This window comes from Podarcis pityusensis, assembly GCF_964106645.2.
Source record: "Podarcis pityusensis genome assembly, chromosome: 10".
Lineage (NCBI taxonomy): Eukaryota > Metazoa > Chordata > Lepidosauria > Squamata > Lacertidae > Podarcis > Podarcis pityusensis.
The window spans coordinates 6,131,686-6,158,076 of NC_138035.1; the positions used below are offsets into that span (position 1 = coordinate 6,131,686).

A 26,391-nucleotide genomic window follows, 5' to 3' on the forward strand; every position below is an offset into this window, starting at 1 on the left:
GAAGCAGCTGCAAAGGTGTAACTATGCCCAACCGTCCAAAATAGCTGCCACAGAACTCACACAGGCAATTAAGAAAATATATTTCTGCAATAGTTAATCTCTGGTTTTCAATTTGTACATGGCTTTTATTGTGGATCTGTATGGTTGCTGTGATACTGTTTATGAACAGCAGTATACAAATATTCTTATAAATAGATAAAACATCTCACTTTTATGGCAGGAAAAAAGCTGGGGTGGTAACTCCCATTCTCCTATGCTGAAGCTTTCCAGTGAATGTGATTTCCATGTTTCCAAACCGCATAGTCTTGCCAGGAGACGGGTGCAGTTTGGGTTTGTTTATTCCAGATATAGTGCATTGTTTTGTTTTTTTAAAAAGGCCTCTCTCGATGTTCGGTACAAATCCCGTCACAAGAACGTTTCACTGTGGGAGAATGGCAAAAGAACAGACACCACGTGGCGGAGCTTTCCTCCCCTAAATGTCACAGAGCCACCAAACTCCTCAGTAGCTTCAGGAATAAGCTGGCCGCTAGCGCCTAAACCCAGAAGACTAAGAGGGAATTAAGAGCAGGATGTTGCTGACGTGGTAATTGCAGTTCTCATTCCATAGCCTGGTGGGTTGAAGCTTTTATTACAAGACAACTCGACCCGGCATGTTCTTTTCCATCTCTTACGTTGCTATGTTCATCCAAGTTGATAACTACGAGAGGAAAAGTGTGGGGGATGTTATCCCTTTCTCCCTCACCCCCCCGCCCACTGCCCTACCATGAAACAAAGGCATCTAGCTTGTTGTCCTGTTCTTTTCCTCTTGCTAAAGGAACACTATAGACAATTCATCCCATGATGAATTTAGCATTTAGCATTAGCATTTAGCACGATGAATTTAGCATTTAGCATTAGCTACAAAGGGACGCGGGTGGCGCTGTGGGTAAAACCTCAGCGCCTAGGACTTGCTGATCGCATGGTCAGCGGTTCGAATCCCCGCGGCGGGGTGAGCTCCCGTCGTTCGGTCCCTGCTCCTGCCCACCTAGTAGTTCGAAAGCACCCCTAAGTGCAAGTAGATAAATAGGTACCACTTTATAGCGGGAAGGTAAACGGCGTTTCTGTGTGCTGCGCTGGTGCTGGCTCGCCAGAGCAGCTTCGTCACGCTGGCCACGTGACCCGGAAGTGTCTCCGGACAGCGCTGGCCCCCGGCCTCTTAAGTGAGATGGGCGCACAACCCTAGAGTTGGACACGACTGGCCCGTACGGGTAGGGGTACCTTTACCTTTACCTTTTGATTAGCTACATTTAGCATTGTTTCCCCAAACCCATATTTTCATTTCCCAGGGGCATTAGACGTCCGTGGCAAGGAAGCTCTTGCACGATCCGATGCATACAAAAGGGAGGTGGGATTTAGAGTGTCTCTTGGGCTCTCCTGCAATCCTGCTCAACATGGGCTTAGAGGCCTGCGGAGTCGATGCCCATAGGCCCTGTGACTGGCTGTGAATTCTATCGGCCTTCCTTAGGCCTGTCTCTCTGCTTCAGGGCTGCTTTGCATTGAGGCACGGCCGTCTCAGTGTTTGAGGAGGATTTGCAGCCAGCTGCTGTTTCTCAGTGCATACCCCAGTCTGTCTGAACACATCTCTCCCTGCTGGTAACATTGATGCTCACTGCGAGACATGGGTGGGCCTGACTCACTGAGGATGGTCGCCTTTGCCAAAGATTTTACGCTTCCAGAGTGCCAGGTGGGGGAACACATGACTGAACATAACATCTCCCTGCACATGGAAAATCAGCATATGAGGGAGAAGGGTTCTATTCTGGCTTTCTCCCTGCACTCGCTTTCCCTGTGTGGTGAATGGGTTTTTCTGGCATTCAGTCATGTGATAGGCACAGCTTGACCTCCCTCAGTGAGAACAAGGCTATAGTGGGCATGCTGCGGAAAGTTGCTGTTAAAGCCCCGACCCCCAATTCGCGAATTGGCTTCTCCATTTATTGAAATGCAGGCAAATTGCTGCTTCCTAATTCTACCAATATGCTTTCATGCAAATTTGATTCCAGTAGAGGAAATTATCATCGGCTCGCTCTTGTTTCTGCTGCTTGGCAGAATCGTATGGAAGCAGTTGAAATATTTAAATCAGCTAGGCAGCTAGCTTGGGCCTTGTAAAATGGGCCACGAGAAACAGGAGCAGAACTGCAGTCCTATCCCTCGAGACTGCCGTCTATATTCAGTGGAAAATTGAAGTTCCACACTCCCTACACCGCTAACCTATTTTACTTATCTGCTAAAAATAGACTACAATGTAGGGCACAGTTGCAGAGATGCCAAGTAGGGAAGGAGATATGCTGAGAGGGAGAGTTTCCATGTGCAGAACAGCATGGCTTCCTTCACCTGGAAACCACCGCTTTGTGCTTCCCAACAGAGCCCCCGGCAAAAGCTGGGATATCGCAAGGGCCAACGGTTCTCAGCATCTAAGGGGTATCCTTTTGGAGGCTTGAAAGGGACACGCAGAAGCAAAGAATCATAAACCAAAGAAAAAGCAGCATTAAAAGAATAGGAAGGAATTAAAATCTTCCTAAAGGCAGTTGGTTGCTGTTGATGTGCTTAGATACGTAGGATCTGCAGTTACATTGAGCCTCCACATTTAGCTGCTTTGCAAGAGACAGCCTGGCTTTTACTGTTTTGCTTGTTGTTACCTTTATCACTGATTGACTCTCCCCCATCTCACTCCCTGTCATTCATTGATAATTTCCAATCTTTCGCCTGTTCCTGGCTTCCTTTTCAAACCACAGGATCGCTTTGCAGATTCCCAGATACCTGTGAAATAGGCTTTGTGTGTAAGAATTTGCAGGAATCCCCATGTGCAGATAATGTACAGTGATTACGCTTCCAGGGCTCCCAAAGGATGTGGTGCAGCCTCTTCGCATGTGTACAGAGTGTCTTCGCACATGATTGCAATAGCCTACACATGTGGTCCCTACGTTGCAAGCCCCCTTGGCAAGAGTGGTACTGCTCTGTAATTTGTATAGCTCCTAGTTCATTTCACTGATGTTGCGTCACTGTTGAGCAATATACACAAGGGCCATTATTCACAAATCCAAAACCGCTGTGCCCTTGAGCCTGAAATCCCGTACATAACAGAATTTCTCAAGATTAACTTTGCAACCCTCTCCTTTTTCCTCAGCCTTAAAAGGACAACCGATATGATGTTTGGAGGAAAGCAAGTCGTAGTCTGTGGCTACGGAGAGGTAAGACTCGGATGTTTCCCCCTTGGAGCAAGCTGTGCTTGTGCTCTAGGTGAAGCTTGTGGGTGGCATCATAGCTCCTTCTCCAGTTCTAGGGATGATTTCTCCAAGACTTCCCTCTGGATATCTAAGGGCACCTCTAGATAATGGTTTGCGAAAGGACTTAGAAAAGCATTCGTGCCTTGGACTTCTGAACTCCACAGAGTTCAGCTGCTGCTGTGTTGATCTCCCTCTTTCCACCCACAACCTCCTGTTGGACCCCTGGAAACTTGCAGCACACAACAGTTTTAGCCCAATGTCAAGACAAGCCTTCCACTCTGCATTATTTTTACATCCGGGTCGGGTGTCAGGTTATCTTGTGGGTTCTCCCTGCAGGCTTCCTGTGGCTTTTTGCATGACACTGTGTGATACAGAAAGCAGTCATGGAAGTTGCTTTCTTCCCTCAGTCATTTTTTAATCTCTTTCAAGATGAATGAAGGCCCTTCCTGGAGAGAGAGTCTCCATGCTGACAGGCATTCTGAGTGGCTGAACCCAGAACTGTGGGGCTCCCTTCCACTGGAGATGCACTAGAGCCCTTGTATTTCCCAGAAGCCTTTTTTAAACCCCCATGGTGTTGTTGTTTTATATGCCGCTTGATGCCAAAATAGGCTTCTAAATGGTTTGCAAGACTAGAAACCAATTAAGGTAAAGGGACCCCTGACCATTAGGTCCAGTCGTGGCCAACTCTGGGGTTGCGACGCTCATCTCGCTTTATTGGCTGAGGGAGCCGGCGTACAGCTTCCGGGTCATGTGGCCAGCATGACTAAGCCGCTTCTGGCGAACCAGAACAGTGCACGGAAACGCTGTTGCTTAGCTTCCCGCCGCAGTGGTACCTATTTATCTACTTGCATTTTGTGGTGCTTTTGAACTTCTAGGTGGGCAGGAGCAGGGACCGAGCAATGGGAGCTCACCCCGTCGTGGGAATTCAAACTGCTGACCTTCTTATCAGCAAGTCCTAGGCTCAGTGGTTTAACCCACAGCGCCACCCGCGTCCCTAGAAACCAATTACACGAGCATTAAAATATAAACATCCACAGTTAAAGCATGCAATAAAACAACATAGTAATGGGGGACACAGGTGGAGAGATCAAGGGTCTACTTGCATAAACAGGTGCATCTTCAAAAGCCGGCGGAATGCCAATACAGATTAAGCCTTTCATATTTCAGGAAGTGCATCCCATAGCATTAGTGCCACCCCTGTTTTTCATCTTTATTCAAATTGTTAAGGACTTAACATATGGGATGTTGGTGTTAGCGCGCAGAACTGGCCTGTGTGCATTTTGAGGCACCTGCAGAGCAAGCACCAGGTTGGCTTAGTGGTGGCCTCTGATCTCTGAGAGCTCAAGGTGGCTGCATCTCTCCATCTTGCGTTGCACAGACAGGGGTCCTCGGGTCAGCCAAACGCCTTTGCATTCTCTGCGGGGTGGATGGGAAGTGAGATAACACAGGAGACTGAAACGCTAACACTGATTGGCTGTTACTGGACAGAACTGATTACGGGGGAGCAATGGCACACTCACTGAACTGGCACGTCTGCATGGGAACCTTCTGTAATCCCAGGAGGAAAAAGAAGATTTCACGTGTCCATGTTTATGTTTTTTGCACCACCTACATATAATTTGCAGCATCTGCATGTCCATTGACTTCAGGTTCATGGAATAAGCAGCTCCCAAGGGACATCCCTTTCCTGCAGTCCCCATGCAGAAATTCCCTTTGAAAGCCACTCTTGCTACGCTGCAGGGTTGTGGAACCGTTGTTCATCTTGGGAAGTCCAGGGGTCTGTGTGAGATAGAATACCCTAATTTGAATAGTTCTTTTTTTTTTAAAAAAATAATATTTATTGATAGTTTCAGAATTACAGGAAAAAAACAAAAAACAAAAAACAACACTACAGTACATAGAAAAGAAGAAAAAAACAAAACATAAAAACCAATACAACAATACAGCAAAAAGATAAAAAAAGAAGAAAAAAAAGACACAAATCCCATATTACATATCTTTAACTTCCATTTGCTTGTTTCATTGACCTCCTCACACCTCCCTTTTTGTATTCTAGTTTAATTAGTTATTTCAGCAAATTCTTTCCATCTTTCTCAATTTTTATTAAATAATTTATCTTAACAATTTAACCTATTAATTAACTCAAGAAATCCTTTCCATCTTTTCCCCATATTCTGTTATTCAAATTACCTTAATTTATTTAACCTTATCTTACCATAAAATACCTTAGAGCTTGAAACTTAATGCTCAATTATACATAACTCCTGATATCATTTCTACTAGAGCCATATAGTTTCATTCCAACATTTTCCCTAATATTCATTAATTTTAGGCTAATTCCCTAAATAAAATTTTTTATTTATAAATTTTCTTCCAATCTTCATCCAACGTCTCTTCTTCCTGGTCTCGGGTCATGTCAGTCCTTACTGTCCATTCCATCTAGTCCATCAACCTGGTAATCTTATGTCCGAGGCCCTTAAGTCTCTTCCATGTCCCTTCTGCAGATCTTCTTCTTCTTATTTATACCTGCACTTTTCCTTATCTTTTGTTGGTCTCTTTCTTAATTTATTTCCTTTCTCATTGAGGAGTAGGTCTCTGGGAGGTTCCAACCCAAAATTATCTCCGTCTCCCTTCATCAAACCAGCCCATTCCCCACAGTCCCACTCCCCACAGTCATCCATGTAATCCAAAAAATATTTAAGAGCATATTTCAAAGTCTCTCCAAAGTTAAGAACCTCCTCAGCTCCAGACTCCCCCTGGCCCACTCCAACTTCAATCTTCAAAAACAGCGGCTTATGCTCCTGTAGGGCCTCGGGTCTCTCCATTTGTATTATTTGAGGTGCAACCGCAACCTCCTCCATTATCTTCTGCACTTGCCCAATCAATACAGGTTCCTGATTTGGTCCCTGAATGGTTTCTGTATCAATATTCCCTGTTTGTCCACAGTTATTGACCACAACAGTCATCAAATCCATTTTCTCATTCATCAAATCCACCTTCTCATGCATCTGTTCCAACAAAGCACTTGTCTTGCATAAAGCAAGCACCAAAACTTCCTCCCAGCTCATATTTAGTCAACTTCAAAAGGACTGGTCCCACGATCTTAATCTCACAGCTGTAGAGTCCTCAAATAGACTGCAGCAACAATTTAGCAAGCTCCCTCTAGAGGAGGCAATTTCTATTTGTATCCATCTTTTTAAGGCAAGTCCAACAAAGGAAAATTACTTTCATTTTTCAGATATTTTGTTTCTTTAGAATGCAAAAGGCAACATTGGAATCAGTTTATTTCTCTTCTTTAGCTATTTGTCAAAGTATTCCATTCACAGTCAATAAACCTCTCCAACAATTTCTGTCTCTGACACCCCATTCCCAGGTTAGAGACGGTGGAAACTTATCTTTCTTCACTCCCTCTCCTGCAGGCGTTAAGCAAAGTCCCCCCCCCTTTTCTCCTGCTTCCAAGGGGGTTTCAGTAGTTATAAATGAAGGAAATTTAGACTTTTTTAACGACTTTCCAGGCTTTAGCTTACAAGGTTTTTGCTTTAGTCTATGTACAAAAAGCGGAAGGCGGACTTCCTGTTTTGAACCTTCCCGCTTCGGTGCCAAATTAAGATATTTCTTGATCCAATTTTCCGTTTCTACTCACGGGTACTTGTTTTAAATCCAATTGTCCACAGGAAAAAGTCAGCGCTCTCCGGCGATGGCTATGCGGCTTCACTCCGTGAAAGTAGCAATCAGTTCGCAGCACCGCGCCGCTCACCCCACTTCACTCCGGAACCCCGAAATGGTGTTCCCCGTGAGTAGGGGGGGCGCTCCTGGTGCCCTGCCGAACCCCACGTTCCCAGGCTTCCTCCGCCTGGGATTTCTAGCGGGTCCCCACCTTCGCCGCGGCGGGAAGACCCAGTTTCCACGGAGCCAGTTCCTCCGGTCGGAGGAACTCCGCCATTCGCCGATGGCGCTAACCCGGAAGTCCCCCAATTTGAATAGTTCTTACCTGTCCTACAGGAAAACATCTTTCTTGCTTGGGTTCTTGTACAGTCATACCTCATGTTACGGATGCCTCAGGTTACGTCTTTTCAGGTTGTGTCCCGCAGTGACCCAGAAGTACCGGAAAGGGTTACTTCCGGTTTTGTCGCATGCGCAGAAATGCTAAATCATGCTTCGTGCATGCGCATAAGCGCCAAATCGCGCCACACACATGTGCAGATACAGTGCTTCAGGTTGTGCTCTTTTCAGGTTGCGAACGGGCCTCTGGAACGGATCCCGTTCACAACCAGAGGTACCGCTGTATATAACTGGACATGCTTTTATTGTACCTAGACACTCCTGGGCTTTCCTCTCTCTTGGACAGAAGCATTTTTCTGCTGTTGCGTGCGGATGCCCACTTGGGCCTAGTGTCTAGTTACCGTATGCTTAAGCTCCCCACCCGCAAATGCTTGGTGCTGTTGGGTTAATTGCGCTGAAAGTACATCTTCCGGCCCTCCTCCCTCGGGCTTCTCCCGCCACAGGACCCAGAAATGTAGAGCTGCATTGTTGTTTTCCCCCAGCTCTTGCAGCGTTGAGTCCTCTGTGCCTCTTTCCTGACGCTCTGCTCTCCCGCTGCAGGTGGGCAAGGGCTGCTGCGCCGCCCTGAAGGCCATGGGCTCCATTGTGTACGTGACAGAGATCGACCCCATTTGTGCCCTGCAAGCCTGGTAAGAGCTGAAGCTGCGGAGGAATGGGGGCAGGGTCCTCAGTCAGCACCGGATTTGATCCCTTGCTTTACTGAATGCCGCTGGCCCTTCCCATTGCCATCCATTCATCAGTGGCCAACTTTGGAAGGGTGGGGCAGCGGGAAGGAGTTAAGAGAACCACGTGGATCAGAGTGAAGCTGCTAGGAGGCTCCCAAAGTTTCCAGTTTTGAAGGAGTTTGTAACTCTAAAGCAGTGGTGGCGAACCTTTTAGAGACCGAGTGCCCAAACTGCAAACCAAAACCCACTTATTTATTGCAAAGTGCCCAGAGTTGGGGGGGGGGGGAGCTGCTGTCCAACATTTTGGAGCTTTTTGCTGGGGGTAGCAAAAGTTGCTTTGCTTTTTTGGGGGAGGGGAGAGAACAGAAATAAATGACCAATAATACCTTCGCTGGAAATAACACGCAGCACCGACTTCATCACCCGCATTTGAAATAAAAGGACACATTCTACTCATGTAAAAACACACTGATTCCCAGACCATCCGTGGGCCGAATTGAGAAGTCAATTGGGCTGCATCCGGCCCCCAGGCCTTAGGTTGCCTACCCCTTCTCTAAACGAAATTGCCACTCTCTCCCCACTACCCCTATCCTGGGTGGTCCTGGGGTGCTCAACATCAGCAGAGCATTCTTCAGCAGAGCAGGAGCTTCACAACTTGTTGTTGTTGTTGTTGTTGTTGTTGTTAGTAGTAGTAGTAGTAGTAGTAGTATTACCCCGCCCATCTGGCTGGGCTTTCCCAGCCACTCTGGGCGGCTTCCAACAAAGATTAAAAATACAATAAAACATCTGTCATTAAAAACTTCCCTAAACAAGGCTGCCTTCAGATGTCTTCTAAACATCAGATAGTTGTTTTATCTCTCTGACATCCGATGGGAGGGTGTTCCACAGGCCGGTTTTCAGATGGGGGTATTTTCTGCTGGGCTTTGGTTTTAGGGGTCTCTCTCTGCTTATTTCTCACAGCATGGACGGCTTCCGTCTTGTGAAACTGAACGAAGTGATTCGGCAAGTCGACATTGTTATCACTTGCACAGGTACGCTTGCGTCGCAGTGGGGTTTCGTTGTGCAAATGGTAGCGCGACCCCCTTTGGCAGTCTTCCTAATGGAACGGTAGAAGGAAATCCATAGCTGGCCGTGTCCCGGAAGGGTGGGCTGGGCCCAGCTCCTTCCATTTCAACCAGGGTTTGTGCAACAAGATGCTCCCAGTGTGTGCTAGTCGTTCTTAGAAAGCCAGGGTGGGGTTTAGAGTAAGCACTCCATTCTGTAAATCTTGTTTCTTTGTGTGTGTGTTTGTAGGTAACAAAAACGTAGTGACCAGAGAACATCTTGACAGAATGAAGAACAGTTGCATTGTTTGTAACATGGGGCATTCCAACACTGAAATTGACGTGGTAAGAGCTGGGCTTCCTTTTTTCCCCAGTCTCTAGTAAAGGGCTTTAGGGATGGTCTTCCCTGCTCTACCTGCAATGCAGTGCATTATGGGAAACGAAGGAGGGTTCTGGGTCTTTTCTAGCAGAGCTGGATCCAAATTCAGGGGAGTGCTAGAGCAGCTTTTCTATAGGCAATAGAAGAAGAAGAGGAGTTTGGATTTGATATCCCGCTTTATCACTACCCTAAGGAGTCTCAAAGCGGCTGACACTCTCCATTCCCTTCCTCCCCACAACAAACACTCTGTGAGGTGAGTGGGGCTGAGAGACTTCAGAGAAGTGTGACTGGCCCAAGGTCACCCAGCAGCTGCATGTGGAGGAGCGGAGACGCGAACCCGGTTCCCCAGATTACGAGTCCACCGCTCCTAACCACTACACCACGCTGGCTCTCTGAGCTCTGTGAAGCCTGAAAGATTGCCATCCTGCCAGTAGATATTTCTAGATACCTGTGTTCTGCTCCAAAGAAACACTTGTGTGGGGGTTATCCTCCTGAGGGCATGTCATCTTCTGAACTAGGAAAACACATGGGTTGGCTTAATAATGAACAGAACTTTATGCCTGGTTTTATTACATTTTCATTCTGTTCAAGGAGCTCAGAGTACCAGGTTTCCCCCCTTCTTCTTGGCAACCCTGTGAATTAGGTTAGGCTGAGAGAGAGAGGCTACACAACCTCCACCTAGGGAGTTTAATGGCTGTGTGTGAACTTGTATCCTGGGCCTGGACAGAAATAATAATAATAATAATATTAATAATAAATTTTTATTTATACCCCGCCCTTCCTGGTTCAAAAACTGGGCTCAGGGCGGCCAACAACAAATTTAAGACACTTAATTGTAAAAGCAGCGTAAAATACAGTATAAAAACACGAATAACAATAAAATTCAAAGTTCAGAAATCAATTTAGGGGAAATCCATCTAATAAGCATTAGATAATCCCCAGGGCTAGCTGGCTGAATTAGTCCTATATGGGCCAGCGAGGAGGCCAGGGGAGAATTAGCTGTGGGGTCTCGGAGCGGGTGATCTTCATAAAAGGGGAGGGGGGAAGGAAGAGAAAGGAAATAGAAGATCAGGCTGAATTCAGATCAAAGGCCAGGCGGAATAGCTCTGTCTTACAGGCCCGACGGAAGGAGGTTAAATCCTGCAGGGCCCTGGTCTCATGGGACAGAGCATTCCACCAAGTCGGAGCCATCACTGAAAAGGCCCTGGCCCTGGTGGAGGATAGTCTGACTTCCATAGGGCCTGGGACCTCTAAACTATAGTTGTTCATGGACATTAAGGTCCTCTGCGGGGCAGACCAGGAGAGGCGGTCCTGTAGGTACAAGGGCCCTAAGTCACGACTATTAGTTAGTCTTCCCCAAGCTGGTGCCCTCTCCAGAATCCCCACCACCCCTGACAATTGGCCGTGATGGCTGGGGCTGGTAGGAGCTGGACCCCAGCAGCCTCTGGAGGGCACAAGGTTTGCGGAGGCTCCTGTGACTGTGCCACTCGGCTGCTGTAATAAAAAGTAAACGTCAGCCTTTAAACCAGCAAAGTGGGTCGTTCAGAACGCTCTTTGTGAAAGCACCCTTGAGGACGCTTGCCCGTGCTTCTTCCAGGCTCTCATTGAGTGCCTTTTCGACCCTTCGTCTCACCGGTAGGGGCAGATGGGAGTGCTGAACAGCTCTCCCCCCCCCCCCCGGCTTTCCAAAACAACACAATAGGGAGGGCTGACATTTGTTCTTTTGGAACCAGGCAAACACCAGCCTTGTCCAAGTTTTTTTGGGCGGGAGGGCAGGGAGATAAGCAGTGGAGCTCGCTCACTCATCTGTCAGGACATCTGCTGGCATGCCAGCTAGTATTTCGCTGCTAAGCAACCCCTGCAGTAAACAGCTGCTAAACACTGACGTTCCTTCAGCCCAGGCCTCTCTGTGTGTCAGTGTCAGCGGAGGAGCTGGGTAATCGGAGCCCTCTGACAAGTAGGCTCCTGGTTTTGTCATTGTCCTTTTCAGAGTCTGGATGTGCCCATGCACCTCTCTAATTTAGGGGACAGGATTGTAGGCGACATTTTCCTGCCTCACTTGCCCTTACAGCATTTCACCACACCACAGCAACTGCAATCCACTGCAACGCCTGGAATCACGGTTTGGTTTGGTTTTCTAATGGGCGCTTCCCAAAATATTGTTGCCCCAGACACACCCACTGAGGCGCTCTTTCCATCAGTCCGATCTCACTGCTGGCGGGGGACTGGCCTGCGCTGCTGGCTTGCATTCAGAAATGTTGCAGAAAAGTGGGGTGGAGTGCCCTTTTTCTGGGCTGGTTTTTTCCCACTGCCTCCCCCCCCCCCCAAGAAAGTCAAGTATATACCCGTTACAGTGGTACCTCGGGTTACATACGCTTTAGGTTACAGACTCTGCTAACCCAGAAATATTACCTCGGGTTAAGAACTTTGCTTCAGGTTGAGAACAGAAATCGTGCTCCGGTGGCGCAGCAGCAGCAGGAGGCTCCATTAGCTAAAGTGGTGCTTCAGGTTAAGAACAGTTTCAGGTTAAGAACGGACTTCCAGAACGACTTAAGTACTTAACCCGGGGTACCACTGTATAAGTCAAGTATATACCCATTATAAGTCAAGTATATACTCATTATATACCCATTTTCTGCCATTTCTGCACTCCAGAGTGGATTCACGGTGGATATCAGTGTGGCATAACAATTGGGGTTTTATAAAGACATAACAATTGGGGTTTTATTAAGACATAACAATTGGGTAAATTAATGATGATGATGATGATGATGAAAACAACTTCAGAGTAATTTCAGTAATCAGCTCCTAACAATTCATGACACTGACCACAACATAATTCAATAGTGAGTCACAATTCATTTATGTAAAATCATTTGGATTCTCTAGAGCAAAGGTGATTAAGAGGGGGGTAATAACAGAGACTTGTAGAGGTACGTATGGGATGGAGAAAGCCCAGGACTTTTTTCTATCCCCTCACAATGCTAGAACGACCCAGGTCATCCCATGAGCTCAGTGCCAGAAGTTTCAAGACAGGCAGACTGAAGGTGGCTTTTCACTAACTGTTTTACGGGATCTGTTGCCACAAGAGCAGTTGCTTTAAAGATGAAGAAGGGGGAGGCTGCACTAGACAAATCCGTGGTGTGATTCAGCAGAGCAGTTCTTACTTCCTGCCTCTGGCGGTGCTGAATTGGTGAATCGGGGCCGCCGAAGTGTAAGGCGTGCGTTGTCCTGCCAGTGCTCACCCCCTGCAAACCTTAGATCTCGCTCAGCCCACGACAAGTTACTCCGTGCAGTGAGACTTTGTGCAGTGACCATTTCTGCTGACTCCGAAGGCCCTTTCTGCTTCAGACTTTTCGAACGTTGTCTTCCAGGCCAGCTTGCGTACCCCGGAGCTGACATGGGAGCGGGTGAGGTCCCAGGTAGACCATGTGATTTGGCCTGATGGGAAGAGGATAGTGCTGCTGGCAGAGGTAAGGGAGGGCCTTCCAAACAGGGTGAAATAACTTTGCTGTTTACTTGTGCCCTCCAGATGTTTTTGGATGTTTTTTGTAGTCCTAAACATCTGGAGGGCACCGGGCTGGTGAAGAAGGCTGGATGGGTGCTGGGAGCTCCCTGTGTGTACAGTTGTGGTTCAGAAGATGAGCTCCTCCTTCATCTTGGCTAGCCTTTCTCAACCTGTGGGCCCCCAGATGTTGTTGGACTACAACTCCCATCACCCCTAGCTAGCAAGTTCAGGGCTCAGGGATGATGGGAGTTGTAGTCCAACAACATCTGGGGGACCTACAGGTTGAGAACCGCTGCTTTAGAAGCTTCTCCCAAGAGCTAACAGCCTTGCTGAGTCAAAGACAGAGCCGTCCAAGTTCACTTCCTTCTGAGGGGGCTCCTGCTACTTCCTCCTGTTGCTGTTTGGCGGTGGAGCTGAATTGCTGGCAGCCCCTGCAGGTCAGGAGCAGTCTGCCCGTGGAGAAGCCAGCGTTGGATGCAGGAATGATGCATTTTTGTCTTTCAGGGGCGCTTGCTGAACCTGAGCTGCTCCACAGTTCCAACCTTTGTGCTGTCAATAACAGCGACTACCCAGGTGAGTGGGATTTGCGGGGCAGTTTTCAATAAACTAACATACTGGATCAGCCAAGAGGCCATCTATTTCAGTTCTTTTTCATAATGGTGACACAGGGGTTTCCCCTGAAAAAGGTCAGATGTCCTTCTCAGTGTGTGTTTGGCACCCAGAAAGGCAGCCCAAACAACAGTTTGTTGTTTTGCACCTCTCAACTCCTGCAGTTCAAGAGGGAAGGGCACTGAGTGAGGATGAGGGTCTCACACAGGGGTCAGCAAACTTTTTCAGCAGGGGGCCGGTCCACTGTCCTTCAGACCTTGTGAGGTCCGGACTATATTTATGGGTGAGGGAAATGAACGAATTCCCATGACCCGCAAATAACCCAGAGATGCATTTTAAATAAAAGGACACATTCTACTCATGTAAAAACACGCTGATTCCCGGACCCTCCGTGGGCCGGATTTAGAAGGCAATTGGGCCGGATCCAGCCCCCGGGCCTTAGTTTGCCAACCCATGGTCTCATAGCAAGCGTGGCCAGAGATCACGGGTGATGGGAGTTTGAGCCCCACAACATATGGAGGACCCCAGATTCCCCATCCCTGCCTCGCACCTTCAGCAGCAAGAAACTTAATTCACACATAATGGAATACCGAATGGTTTGGTTTATGTAAAATATGCAGGGATTTATAGTATGCAAAATGAAAGAGAAGAAGGGAAGTCATTGATACTTAAAGAATGTTTAAGTGAGTATACAGTGCTAGGTCATAGAAGAACTCCCTTCAAAGGGTATTTCAGGAGTTCTGTTGCCATTCCTCAGTTGTGACTCATTCTAGACAAGGGGTTCTTGCTGTTCCACCCCCCCCCCCCCCGCATTTTGAAATATCTACGCTCTGCCCCCACTCACCCTGTTCTCTTGCACTGGGCTATCAAGGACTCCCGCAGTTCAAGATGATACTGAGTGGAGCAGATCTGTGACCCAGCAAAATTCCTCGGGGTGAGAAAGCAGAGGTTGGATTCCTTTCGTATTCAGTGTGTTTAGCTGATAGCTGTGTCTGGAGCGAACAAGGGATGCCTCATTCACCCACAGTCAGAACAGCTGCTCGTTTTAGCACTGGGCCATCCTTCCTGATTTTAACCTGTGATCTGGCTGGCTTTGTGTGAAACAGCTGAAGTGCCTTCTTCCCCTGACTCCTGTCCTTCAATGTCCATCTTACGGGAAGCAGGGGTGCCAATTTGAATAAAATATTGGGGGGGGGGCGCAGGTAAGCCCTACCCCACCTATTTGATCAAAAGCAGCACAGGCACACACCATTTGCATGGCGATGCTCATCAACTTTGGGAGGGGCCCAACCCCCTCATATATTTTATTGGGGGGTGAAGGGACCTTGCCCCCTAAGAGTTGGTTCCTGTGCAGGGAAGGATCAGGAATGGAAACAGTTGGTGCTTGTGAGCCGCCATGGAATAGAATCCTGGGCTGGTGGCATTTCTGGTCCCTTCTAGTTCTCTCTACTAGGTGTTCCGGTCGACTTGAGCAGCCATTGTTGGGTAGATCTGTTCTGTGGCCAGAGATGCAGCTTAAACTGGTCTCTCTTCTCGTTTGTTTGCCAGGCTCTGGCCTTGATAGAGCTCTACAACGCCCCGGAAGGACGCTACAAGCAGGACGTCTACCTGCTCCCTAAAAAAATGGGTAAGCTTCAGCCATCACACCCCACCCTAAGGTACCCTCCTTCTTACCTGCTTCCTGCAGGTGGAAGGTTAGCATCAGGACTTGTTCCCTGCTGTTGCTGCTGCTGCATCCCCAAGGATCCTGGGGAAATGATGATGATGATGATGATGATAATAATTTATTCTTTATACCCCGCCCCTCTGGCTGAGTTTCCCCAGCCTTTCTGGGCGGCTTCCAACAAAGATTAAAAATACATTAAAATGTCACACATTAAAAACTTCCCTGAACAGGACTGCCTTCAGATGTCTTCTGAATGTCAGGTGTTTGTTTATCTCTTTGACATCTGATGGGAGGCCGTTCCACAGGGTGGGTGCCACTACCGAGAAGGTCCTCTGCTTGGTTCCTTGTAGCTTTGCTTCTCGCAGGGAGGGAACCGCCAGAAGGCCCTCGGCGCTGGACCTCAGTGTCCGGGCAGAATGATGGGGGTGGAGACGCTCCTTCAGGTCTACTGGGCCGAGGCCATTTAGGGCTTTAAAGGTCGATTTCCTTTCCCTTTCTCCTGAGAGACTTCAGAGAAGGGTGACTACCCCAAGGTCACCCAGCAGCTGCATGTGGAGGGGCGGGGAAGCAAACCCGGTTCACCAGATTACGAGTCCACTGCTATTGGGTCAGGGATAGGGAGCCTGTGGCCTTTCAGCTCCTCTATCATTTCTCGCATCTAAAAAGTCCCAGCCATATCCCTCATCCCAGCCATCTAGGAATGAGGGGTCCATTTTCTCTTCGTTGCTTTTCTGATTATGGTAACTGCCGAGGCATTCCTGAGTGTTTTGAGTTTTGTTTTGTTTTGTTGCTGCTGAACTTCCTGTTTCCATCCCACCCACTTGCATTGTGGGATGTTTGGGGTCTTCCTGCAGCCACACGGACTTAACCAGGGCTGCTTTTCCCTTTTCAGATGAGTATGTGGCAAGTCTTCATCTCCCAACATTCGACGCACACCTGACGGAGCTTTCGGATGAGCAAGCGAAATACTTGGGTCTAAATAAACACGGGCCTTTCAAACCAAACTACTACAGGTACTTCCCTTTTGTTAAAATAAAATAAAAATCAGGAAACCTCCCCCACCCCACCCCTGCCCCCATATAACGTCCTATATGCTGAAGATCTGAGGGTTGTTTCAGAGTCTGTGCTGTAGGGCAGGTAGTGAGGAGACCATAAAGGCACAATGAGGCCTTTATATTTCTCCAGCTCATGTCAGTGTGAGAACGTATCCGATCCTCCGTTATGACAGGCATTTTGGCTGAAGATTATAGACTCAGTCTACAGTTAAAGATTACAGTTTGCAGTCACTTAGCAGCATGGAAACAGAACTAGGTCCAGCGAGCAATGGCCCCCCCAGCTACAAAAGCCTAGTTTAACGGTGCAGTGGTATCTCGGGTTACAAACACCTCAGGTTACAAACACTTTGGGTTACACACCCTGCTAACCCAGAAGTAGTACCTCGGGCTAAGAACTTTGCCCCAGGATGAGAACAGAAATTGTGCGACGGCGGCAGCGGGAGGCCCCATTAGCTAAAGTGGTACCTCAGGTTAAGAACGGTTTAGGTTAAGAACGGACCTCCAGAACGAATTAAGTTCGTAACCAGAGGTGCCAGTGTAAAGACAGCTGAGTCCCTCATTTATTGCACCCCTGATTCTGCTAGATCCAAGAATTCAGTAGCTTCCAGAGCCGTCTCCTTGTTTGGGGTGAGGATGGAAGCCTGTGTCCCAAGAGGAACGTAATTGGAGCTTGGTGGGCTTCACTGCAACTTCCTGCTCCCAAGAACTTGCAATTGCTTTACTAGCGCAGTTTAATTGAATGAAATGCATTCACTTACCTAACAGAGAGAAACCTCCTACTCTCATCCGAAAGTGTTTGTTCTGATTTAGTGTGCAGCGGGAATTAGGAGATGAGAAAAGAGCTCAGACGTTACAAGAGCAAATTATAAGAGCATTGCGCAGCAGCCCTTTCTCCTCAGCCCCCACCCCACCACCACCTCTTGAAGGAAAGAGAAAGTGAATGCTTTGGGGTTATAATCCAGTTGTTTTGTGATTTATTTTTTAAAACAGGTATTAATTTCCTGTGGCTGTAGCTGGAAGGAAGAGGAGGAGCAAAAACCTCAAGACCTCTCTCGGCTGCCGTGCAGGACAAACCAGTACAAGCTTCTGAACATAGAACCAGGCTTGCTGCCGTAGTACACAGTGTGTTAGGTTATTTATTTATTAAACTAGAATACTGTAAATGCGGCCTCTGCCAATGGTGTTTTTTAAACTGCCATGGGACTGTGAGATGATGGACTTTGGGGGGTGGTTTTTTGGGGTGTGGGGAGTGGAAAGCTGTAGTTGGGGGCTGGGGGAAGGAGAGAGATTGTCTGGCCAAATGAATTTTACCGCAGATTATGTCAGCTTCAAGCAATCTTGTTATCACTGTTATGTCTAATCCAGTGTACAAATTAACAAAGGGGGCTGGAAGAGAGCAGCCAAAGTTGGATGGGCGTGAGAGAGCGGGGAGCCATCACTCCAAGTTTCCTTCGCTTCTCTCTCTCTCTCTTTCTCTTGTGTTTTTGCCATGGCAGTGGGAAAGCGGCTGCTGATTTGCTTTAACGTGGAAGCCTCACAAGTCCGCTCCACATGCTGCTAAGACACTTGCAACCTCATTGCGGGGGAAACCGTGTTCTGAATTTAGCTGCTTGTGCAAAGGGGAGGGGCAGCTTCTGGAGAGCAGGCCAGGCAAATGTTGCCCCCTCCTCTCTCCCCCCCCCCCACCTACCTTGCTGGGGTCTGTGGAGCAGGCACCCTTTTTTGCATAAGATCATTGTTGTGCTTCTGCAATAGCCTTGCAGGTTTTATATGCAAGTCGCGACAAGCTCCCTCCCTCCCTATGCCTACCAAAGCTTCATTCTTGCAGGACTTGTGGTGTTGGGGCATTACGTGCTCCTCCTGACGCTAAGCAGCCAAGCAACTTGCGTTGGCCCCTGCGGAACAGGGCGGCAGAACGCTGGCAGGCCTGCTAGCGAGAACCCTTCTCGTCCCACAATCCTTCTCTCTGTGCCAAGGGATTGTAGTCCTTGCTGAGAATAGACTTTGAGATCCACCTCTATTTGGTTTTAGGAAATGTCCAAGTCTCTCCCACCCCCGGTAGGGCAGCTGTTGCTTTTTAAACAGGCGCCATCAACATCCTGCAAATGTGACCTGGGCATTCGTTTGCACAAACTCAAATCTGCTTTCCAGTTGTTCGCAGGAGCAGAGCGGGTTCTGTTAGCGTGAAGCGAACCAGGGGTGAATTTGTCGGTGATGCCGGGCCTGAGCCAGTGGGAACATTTGCTGGGCGAGGCACATTGAAATGGATGAGCCTTGAGCTTCCTTGGTCTTGCACGTCTCCCGCGATCCATTTTGAAAGCGCCTTGTGCGGGGATTCTCCTGCTGGGCCGTTCCCGTCGTGTCCCGATTCTGCTCTAAAGGGAAACCCCACCCAAACTGATTTTGCCTTTCCATTGAACTGCCCCAGGCTTCACGGTGTCCTATGAAAAGAGCCCAGCTGCTCTCAGGTCCTGCCTGGGCGCTTCTCTCCGGGGCATCTGGTGAAAACAGGATACTGGCTTTGGGGTAATCCAGGAGCCAGGCACTTCTGGTGTCCTCAGATTCAGGCAAGACAACCTCAGGCTGCATCCAGACCAATATTCCTCTTGCAGTTGTTTTTTCCTTTTGTCTCTCTCCATGCTGGTATTATTCTAGCACTGCAGCCATAGATTTTTCTTTTTCTACGATTATTAACACTCCAAATTGGCACAGTTGCAGCCAGGGACCCATACCCATTCGAATACATTTTATTCATTTCACCAGGAAAGAGGGAATGAATCCCACCTTCGGACGGGATCACGAAAGACCTGGATTCAGGGATGGCTTACCTTTTGCTGAAAGAACTTAGCTTGTGCATTTGATCTGCTACCTGAGTGTGTCAGAGCAACAGCAGAGCAAATTTCCTGGCAGGAGATAGCTTGAAAATTGAAAAAGAAAAAGTCTTCCAGTGGAGTCAGGAGAAGGTGGGGCAGAGCAAGGAGCAAAGCTTTTGTTAATTTAATTTAAGCTTTTGCCGGGGGGGGGGGAGCGGAGGAGAAGAAAAGAGAAAATGGGGTGCAGAGAGTTGCAGAACTAGTTGTGGGTGCCTGTCTGGCTTTCTGTGGAAATCTGCCCAGTCTCTGTACATCCTTCATGTTTTCAGTAGCAAAGGTTAGTCCAGCTGTGATGTTTCTGGAGGGCATGGCTATGTGAAGAGTTTGACTGTGCAATTCTTCACCATTTCTTAAAAATCTGGTCGTGCATTTTGTAATACCAGTGGTGAACTATATAGGAAGGGGCTGTTGGGCAGTTTTGTTGCTTTTAATACAAACTGGGTTCATTCTTAACTTTTCAAGAAACAAAACACATTATTTTGCTTCTCTTGAGTGTAGTTTGCACCTGCTCGACTTCATCTGTCTGGTATGTGTGGTGCCTGAGTCCTTGAGGAGGAACTGCCAGGGACGTTCTGCCTGCCCAGACCCCCAGGACACTTGGGGAGCAAGTGGCAAGGAAATTGGGAAAGATTCAGGATCCGGGCCACCATCTCACGCTGGAGGCTGCATTCACTTCTGCATAGAGGATGGTGGAAGGGCCCGGTTCTGTGCCCTGCAGTGGGGGAAATGGCTGTGTGAATTCACCGCCCTCCTCCCCCTGACTCTTGAGTTGTATGTTCTTCCACATGGACTTTGGAATATCACGAAGCGCAAGGCCACCTTTGTTTGCTTTCCCCCCCAAAGGCCCTGATCCTTGACTTAGTCTGGCAAGGCCTGTCTTGTCCTCTTAGATGGAGCAGCGTTGAACCCGCTACAAGAAATATGGCTCCAGCCATTAGGCAGACCGATGCTGCTAGGGTCGGTTCAAGTCCCTCTCACCCACCTAGTGTCTCACCTACCAGGCATGATATACCCTCCCACTTCTCCAGGCAAGAGACAACCATTCTGCCATGTGACCCCAAAAGTGTGTGACTTGAAAGGGGTGGGTGCAGTCGGGTGGGGAGAAGGGGGTCACCTGTTCAGGGTCTGTCACTAGCTAGAGCGTGTGATGGTGCTGTCCTCGTTTTTAAATTTGTTCACGCTAAATCATTTTTATCTTTGATGTAGAGAATGGCGGGAGGGAACAAATAGAAATGTCCCACAGAAAGAGTTTTATCTCCTCTGATTTTCTTTTCTTAAAAATAAATAAATCTTCCTCTGTGTTCTGCTTATTTTCGTTTTTTTTAATTTGTCTGTAAAGCGATTTTGCTTGCTCAGCATTTCCCAATCAGTCTGGAATCGCCATACTTCTGTGATCATCTCTAAATTTTAAGCAAGTGTAATAAATGTTTTATTTTCTAATGTAACATTTCAAAGACTATTTAAAAAAGACAGGTAGGAGACACCAGCAAAACAAAATGCGTCATAAGGAAAAGCGGCAAATTGCGATCCGAATATCTGAAACCAGGAAAACAAAAATCATGTCATAATTCTCCAATAAGGAAGTTTAAAAAAAAAAAAAACTTATGAGATTATAATATTTTCGAAAAAGGATGTTTAAAATATTAATGTCTGAGTGATTGTATTAGATCAGCAATAAGGACTCTGTAATCTCAAAAATAAATAAAATATTGTAAAATCCAAATGAGTCTTTCAGAAGTTTTTGGCAGTGTGTTAGGTTCCCTGTGACGATTGAGACAGAAATGAGGGAGGCCTCCCAAGTCCCAACGCAAAGGAAATTCAGGCGCCCCAGGCAGTTAGGTGAGAATGAAGGAAAAGGAAGCAGCAAAGTGCATGTGTTGAATGTTGCAAAACTATTGCAGAATAACACCCTGTGGCCACCTTTGATCCTGAACCCACCCTGGGGTAGTGGGGGGCGGGAATAGTTTCACAGTTTCACAGACTCTCTCTCCAGAGTGGCGCATGCTCTAGTTATCTCTCGCTTGGACTACTGCAATGCGCTCTATGTGGGGCTACCTTTGAAGGTGACCCGGAAACTACAACTAATCCAGAATGCGGCAGCTAGACTGGTGACTGGGAGCGGCCGCCAAGACTGTATAACACCAGTCCTGAAAGACCTACATTGGCTCCCAGTACATTTCTGAGCACAATTCAAAGTGTTGGTGCTGACCTTTCAAGCCCTAAACAGCCTCGGTCCAGTATATTTGAAGGAGCATCTCCACCCCCATCATTCAGCCCGGACACTGAGGTCCAGCTCTGAGGGCCTTCTGGCGGTTCCCTCGCTGCGAGAAACCAAATTACAGGGAACCAGGCAGAGGGCCTTCTCGGTGGTGGCACCCGCCCTGTGGAACGCCCTCCCACCAGATGTCAAAGAGAAGAACAACTACCAGACTTTTAGAAGACATCTGAAGGCAGCCCTGTTCAGGGAAGCTTTTAATGTTTAATGGACCACTGTATTTTAATACTTTGTTGGAAGCCGCCCAGAGTGGCTGGGGAAGCCCAGCCAGATGGGCAGGGTATAAATATATTATTATTATTATTGTTGTTGTTGTTGTTGTTGAATGTTCCTGTGTTATGGGAGTGGGGAATGTTTTGGCTCTTAAGCTGCGTGGGATTCCTCCCTCTTTCCAAATCCTGATTGCTGGAACCAATCTTAATTGTGCCCGTGAGCAAAGCCTTGTAGGCGTATTTCTGCTCTCTGTGTGCAAATTGCCCTAGAAAAGGTCTGCTGCAAGCTTATCACACCTGCTGCTTAGCTAATGGGAACTTGGGGAGATAAGAGGCTTTGAAGTCGGGTTGGATAGGGAAGCAGTTGCCCTCCAAGGGCATCCAAAGGGCTGCTGGTTCCCCACCTCCACTTAGCGGCATTGCCTGAATAATAATAATAATAATAAATTTTATTTATATCCCGCCCTCCCCAGCCGAAGCCGGGCTCAGGGCGGCTAACAACAATAAAACAGTACAAAAGTACAGCACAAACAACACTCTAAAATCATTCATTATAAAATTAATTAATTCAAGCCACTGGCAACCATTGGGCCAGAGCTCCGCGAAGATTGCCAAAGGAGGGAGTCAGGCTGTGCCCTGGCCAAAGGCCTGGTGGAACAGCTCTGTCTTGCAGGCCCTGTGGAAAGATGTCAAGTCCCGCAGGGCCCTGGTCTCTTGTGACAGAGTGTTCCACCAGATTGGAGCCGCAGCCGAGAAAGCCCTGGCTCTAGTTGAGGCCAGCCTAACTTCTCTGTGGCCTGGGACCTTCAAGATGTTTTTATTTGAAGACCGTAAGTTTCTCTGTGGGACATACCAGGAGAGGCGGTCCCGTAGGTACGAGGGTCCTAGGCCGCATAGGGCTTTAATGGTTAAAACCAGCACCTTGAACCTGATCCTGTACTCCAGCGGGAGCCAGTGCAGCTGGTATAGCACCGGGTGAATGTGATCTCGCAGCGAAGACCCCGTAAGGAGTCTCGCTGCGGCATTCTGCACCCGTTGGAGTTTCTGGGTCAGTCTCAAGGGCAGCCCCACGTAGAGCGAGTTACAATAATCCAGTCTGGAGGTGACCGTCGTGTGGATCACAGTGGCTAGGTCAGGGCGAGAGAGGTAAGGAGCCAACTGCTTAGCTTGGCGGAGATGGAAAAATGCCGCCTTTGTTATAGCTGCAATCTGCGCCTCCATGGAAAGGGAGGTGTTGAAGATTACACCCAAACTCTTAACGGACGGTGCTGGCACTAATTGCGCCCCCGCAAGAGATGGGAGTTGCCCCCTCAATCCCATATCGTCCCATCCCAGCCACAGGACCTCTGTCTTCGAAGAATTTAGCTTCAACCGGCTCCAACGTAACCATCCAGCCGCAGCTTCCAAACATCTGGTCAGTGTGTCTGGGGCCAAGTCAGGATGGCCATCCATCAACAGATAGAGTTGGGTGTCATCAGCATACTGATGAATCTGTGAAAAATCTTGAGAAACCTGCGCGACCTTCTCCCATCTTGCAGCGCTGGAAGAGGCAGCACCCGCCAAGAACAACAAAGAGGGTCAGTCTTCGCATGTCCTTGGAGTCAGCAAAGTTTTAATAAGCTGTGGCATCAGCTCATCTCTCGCTGCAACCCACTTATCTGGGTAAGTAATGGAAGGGGTTTGAATAATTCAGCACGGGAGGCCGGCTGAGGTTTGCTCAACGCTTTGCGGCTTCCCTAGTGAAGAGAGGCTGCGGGTCGATGGCGACTTGAAACGTTTTTCCATCTTGGAACTTTAGCATCTCGTCAGCTCCGCTTAAGGCTTCTGTCAAGCTTTGTGTTGGGGGTGAGAAACAGAATGGGGGCCCTGTAAGCCTATTTCAAGCTGCCAGGGCGCTCTGCTGGCCACGCCCCTTTCTCCAGGCCACGCCCCCTTTCTCCAGGCCACATCTCTCACAGATCCTGCACCACCACCTCCTGTTCTTTTGCCCAAGGGGGAATTATCCTTGAACTGTAATCATGCCTATTGCTTCCCCAGGTGGAGAAGCTGTACAAACAAAGCAGATCAAGGGAAGAGATCTACCGTATTTTTTGCTCTATAAGACTCACTTTATTCCTCCTAAAAAGTAAGGGGAAATGTGTGTGCGTCTTATAGAGCGAATGCAGGCTGCGCAGCTATCCCAGAAGCCAGAACAGCAAGAGGGATTGCTGCTTTCACTGCGCAGCGATCCCTCTTGCTGTTCTGGCTTCTGGGATTCAGAATATATTTTTTCTTGTTTTCCTCCTCCAAAAACAAGGTGCATCTTATGGTCTGGTGCGTCTTATAGAGCGAAAAATACGGTATATTACTGCTCCTTGGTCAGGCCACACCTAGAATACGGTGTCCAGTTCTGGGCACCACAATTAAATGAGGATATTGAGAAGCTGGAAGGTGTGTAGAGGAGGGCAGCCAAGGTGATCAAGGGCCTGGAAAGGTAGCCTGATGAGGAATGGTTGAAGGAGCTGGGTATGTTTAGCCTGGAAAACAGAGGAGATATGAGAGCCATCTTCAGATATCTCTCTCTTTTTTTTTTAATGCATTTTTATTGAGTTTTCCTTAACATAAGTCAAACAAACCAAATACAATGAGATTCCATAATCTTATACCCATTTATTTTTTCATTGCTCTGCTGAGCGCAGACTTCCCTCCCTCCCTTCAACAGGTTTTCAATTTCCACTTTTCTTTCCGCAGTTTCTTAATAACATCCCATCCACATCATTAGATTTATTTTAATCCTGCTACAGTCTTTAAACTTCTGCAACTATTACTTATATATTCCACAAATTTACTCAACTCTCTTCTGAACTTTGTTTCTTCTTGGTTACAAATCCTGTAAGTCAGTTTTGCTAATTCCGCATATTCTACCATTTTTGTCTGCCACCCCTCCAATGTTGGTAATTCCTGTGTCTTCCATTTCTGGGCTACCAAAATTCTAGCAGCCTTCATGGCATACATGAATAATTTCTGGTCTACTTTTCCTATTTCTTCATCTATCAAGCCTAGCAAAAAAGCTTCCGTTTTTGGGGGGAAGGTATATTTAAATAACTTATTCATCTCGTTATAAATCATATCCCAAAATTGTTTCATTTTCTCACATGTCCACCATATGTGGAAAAAATCTCCATCTTTCACTTTACATTTCCTACATACTTTACTGTTCATTCTATACATCTTTGCTAGCTTGACAGGTGTTAAGTACCAGCGGTACATCATTTGCATTACGTTCTCCTTCAAGGTGTTGTTGTTGTTCTTTAGTCGTTTAGTCGTGTCTGACTCTTCGTGACCCCCTGGACCAGAGCACGCCAGGCACTCCTGTCTTCCACTGCCTCCCGCAGTTTGGTCAGACTCATGCTGGTCTCTTCGAGAACACTGTCCCACCATCTCGTCCTCTGTCGTCCCCTTCTCCTTCTGCCCTCCATCTTTCCCAACATCAGGGTCTTTTCCAGGGAGTCTTCTCTTCTCATGAGGTGGCCAAAGTCTTGGAGCCTCAGCTTCAGGATCTGTCCTTCCAGTGAGCACTCAGGGCTGATTTCCTTCAGAATGGAGAGGTTTGATCTTCTTGCAGTCCATGGGACTCTCAAGAGTCTCCTCCAGCACCAGAATTCAAAAGCATCCATTCTTCGGCGATCATCCTTCTTTATGGTCCAGCTCTCACTTCCATACATCACTACTGGGAAAACCATATGGACCTTTGTCGGCAAGGTGATGTCTCTGCTTTTTAAGACGCTGTCTAGGTTTGCCATTGCTTTTCTCCCAAAATCATACCTTTAACTATGGGAAAACCATACCTTTAGCCAATTCTGCAATTCAATGTCCTTGCAAGGCCCTGGCTGCATCCCGGCGCTGCAGGGCACTCTGGACATGCTCAGAGGTGAATCGAAACGCAAGCCGGGCGATAGCAAAGCCACCGGCGAGCCCCGCCCCTCGCCCCGCCCCCTTTTCCTCCGTCTGCCCTGGTTACAGTTCTCCCAACAGGTGTCTCCCTCCTTCCCGCCGCGGCCAATCGCCGCGAGGGGGTGTGCGCGCCGGGCTCCTCCCTCGGCCGGCAGCCGGCCAATGGGGCCGCGGGGGGGCGTGGCTCCGGCGCCCGGGCAGGGAAGTGCCTGTGCCAGCCCCGCACGTGTCCGTCTGCGCCGCGGCGATCGCCCTGAGATCCAGGCGGGTGGCTCTCCGGGGCGGCATGGAGGAGCCCGGCGGAGGAGGCGCCAACGGGGCGCCGGGCAAGGGCAAGGCTCAGCCCCCGGCCAAGGGCAGGGAGCTCTTCAGGAGCCAGCGGAAGGAGTCGGAGGTGCCAATTAATTCATTTATTTTTGGGGAGGGGGGACTCCCGGTGGATTTGGGGTGGCCATCCTGGAGCGCATATATATATATATTTATATTTTTGGAGGTGAGGTAGGCAGAGCACCCCCCAAGAGGGACGGTGCCTTGGCAGCCTACCCTGCGGGGACGTTGTGGGGCAATTAATATTTTTTTTGGGGGGGGGAGACTCCTGGTGGATTTGGGGTTGGGTGTGCCATTCTGGAGCGTATATATATATATATTTATATTTTGGGGGTGAGGTAGGCTGAGCACCCCCCAAGAGGGACGGTGCCATGGCAGCCTACCCTGCGGGGACGTTGTGGGGCAATTGATTTTTTTTGGGGGGGGGGAGACTCCTGGTGGATTTGGGGTGGGGTGTGCCATCCTGGAGCGTGCATATAAATAAATATAAATATAAATAATATAAATATATATGGGGTGAG

At 48.3% G+C, this 26,391-nt stretch overlaps 2 protein-coding genes across 3 annotated transcripts in view; both read left to right on the top strand.

The window, feature by feature from the left end:
* AHCYL2 (adenosylhomocysteinase like 2) overlaps window positions 1-20,846 on the top strand; it is a 99,109-nt gene extending 78,263 nt beyond the window's left edge. For both annotated transcript variants that reach the window (XM_081022906.1, XM_081022907.1), the window contains 9 exons: window positions 3,164-3,227; window positions 7,866-7,954; window positions 8,951-9,021; window positions 9,284-9,378; window positions 12,787-12,885; window positions 13,425-13,493; window positions 15,078-15,156; window positions 16,088-16,208; window positions 17,241-20,846. In XM_081022906.1, the coding sequence (XP_080879032.1) occupies window positions 3,164-3,227; window positions 7,866-7,954; window positions 8,951-9,021; window positions 9,284-9,378; window positions 12,787-12,885; window positions 13,425-13,493; window positions 15,078-15,156; window positions 16,088-16,208; window positions 17,241-17,247 (694 nt within the window). In that variant the 3' untranslated portion in view covers window positions 17,248-20,846. The remainder of the gene's footprint in view (window positions 1-3,163; window positions 3,228-7,865; window positions 7,955-8,950; window positions 9,022-9,283; window positions 9,379-12,786; window positions 12,886-13,424; window positions 13,494-15,077; window positions 15,157-16,087; window positions 16,209-17,240) is intronic.
* Window positions 20,847-25,767: 4,921 nt separating this feature from the next.
* The window catches only part of STRIP2 (striatin interacting protein 2), an 80,428-nt gene continuing 79,804 nt past the window's right edge, over window positions 25,768-26,391 (top strand). Inside the window, exon 1 of the mRNA XM_081022772.1 lies at window positions 25,768-25,937. Within this exon, the coding sequence (XP_080878898.1) occupies window positions 25,830-25,937 (108 nt within the window). The 5' untranslated portion in view covers window positions 25,768-25,829. The remainder of the gene's footprint in view (window positions 25,938-26,391) is intronic.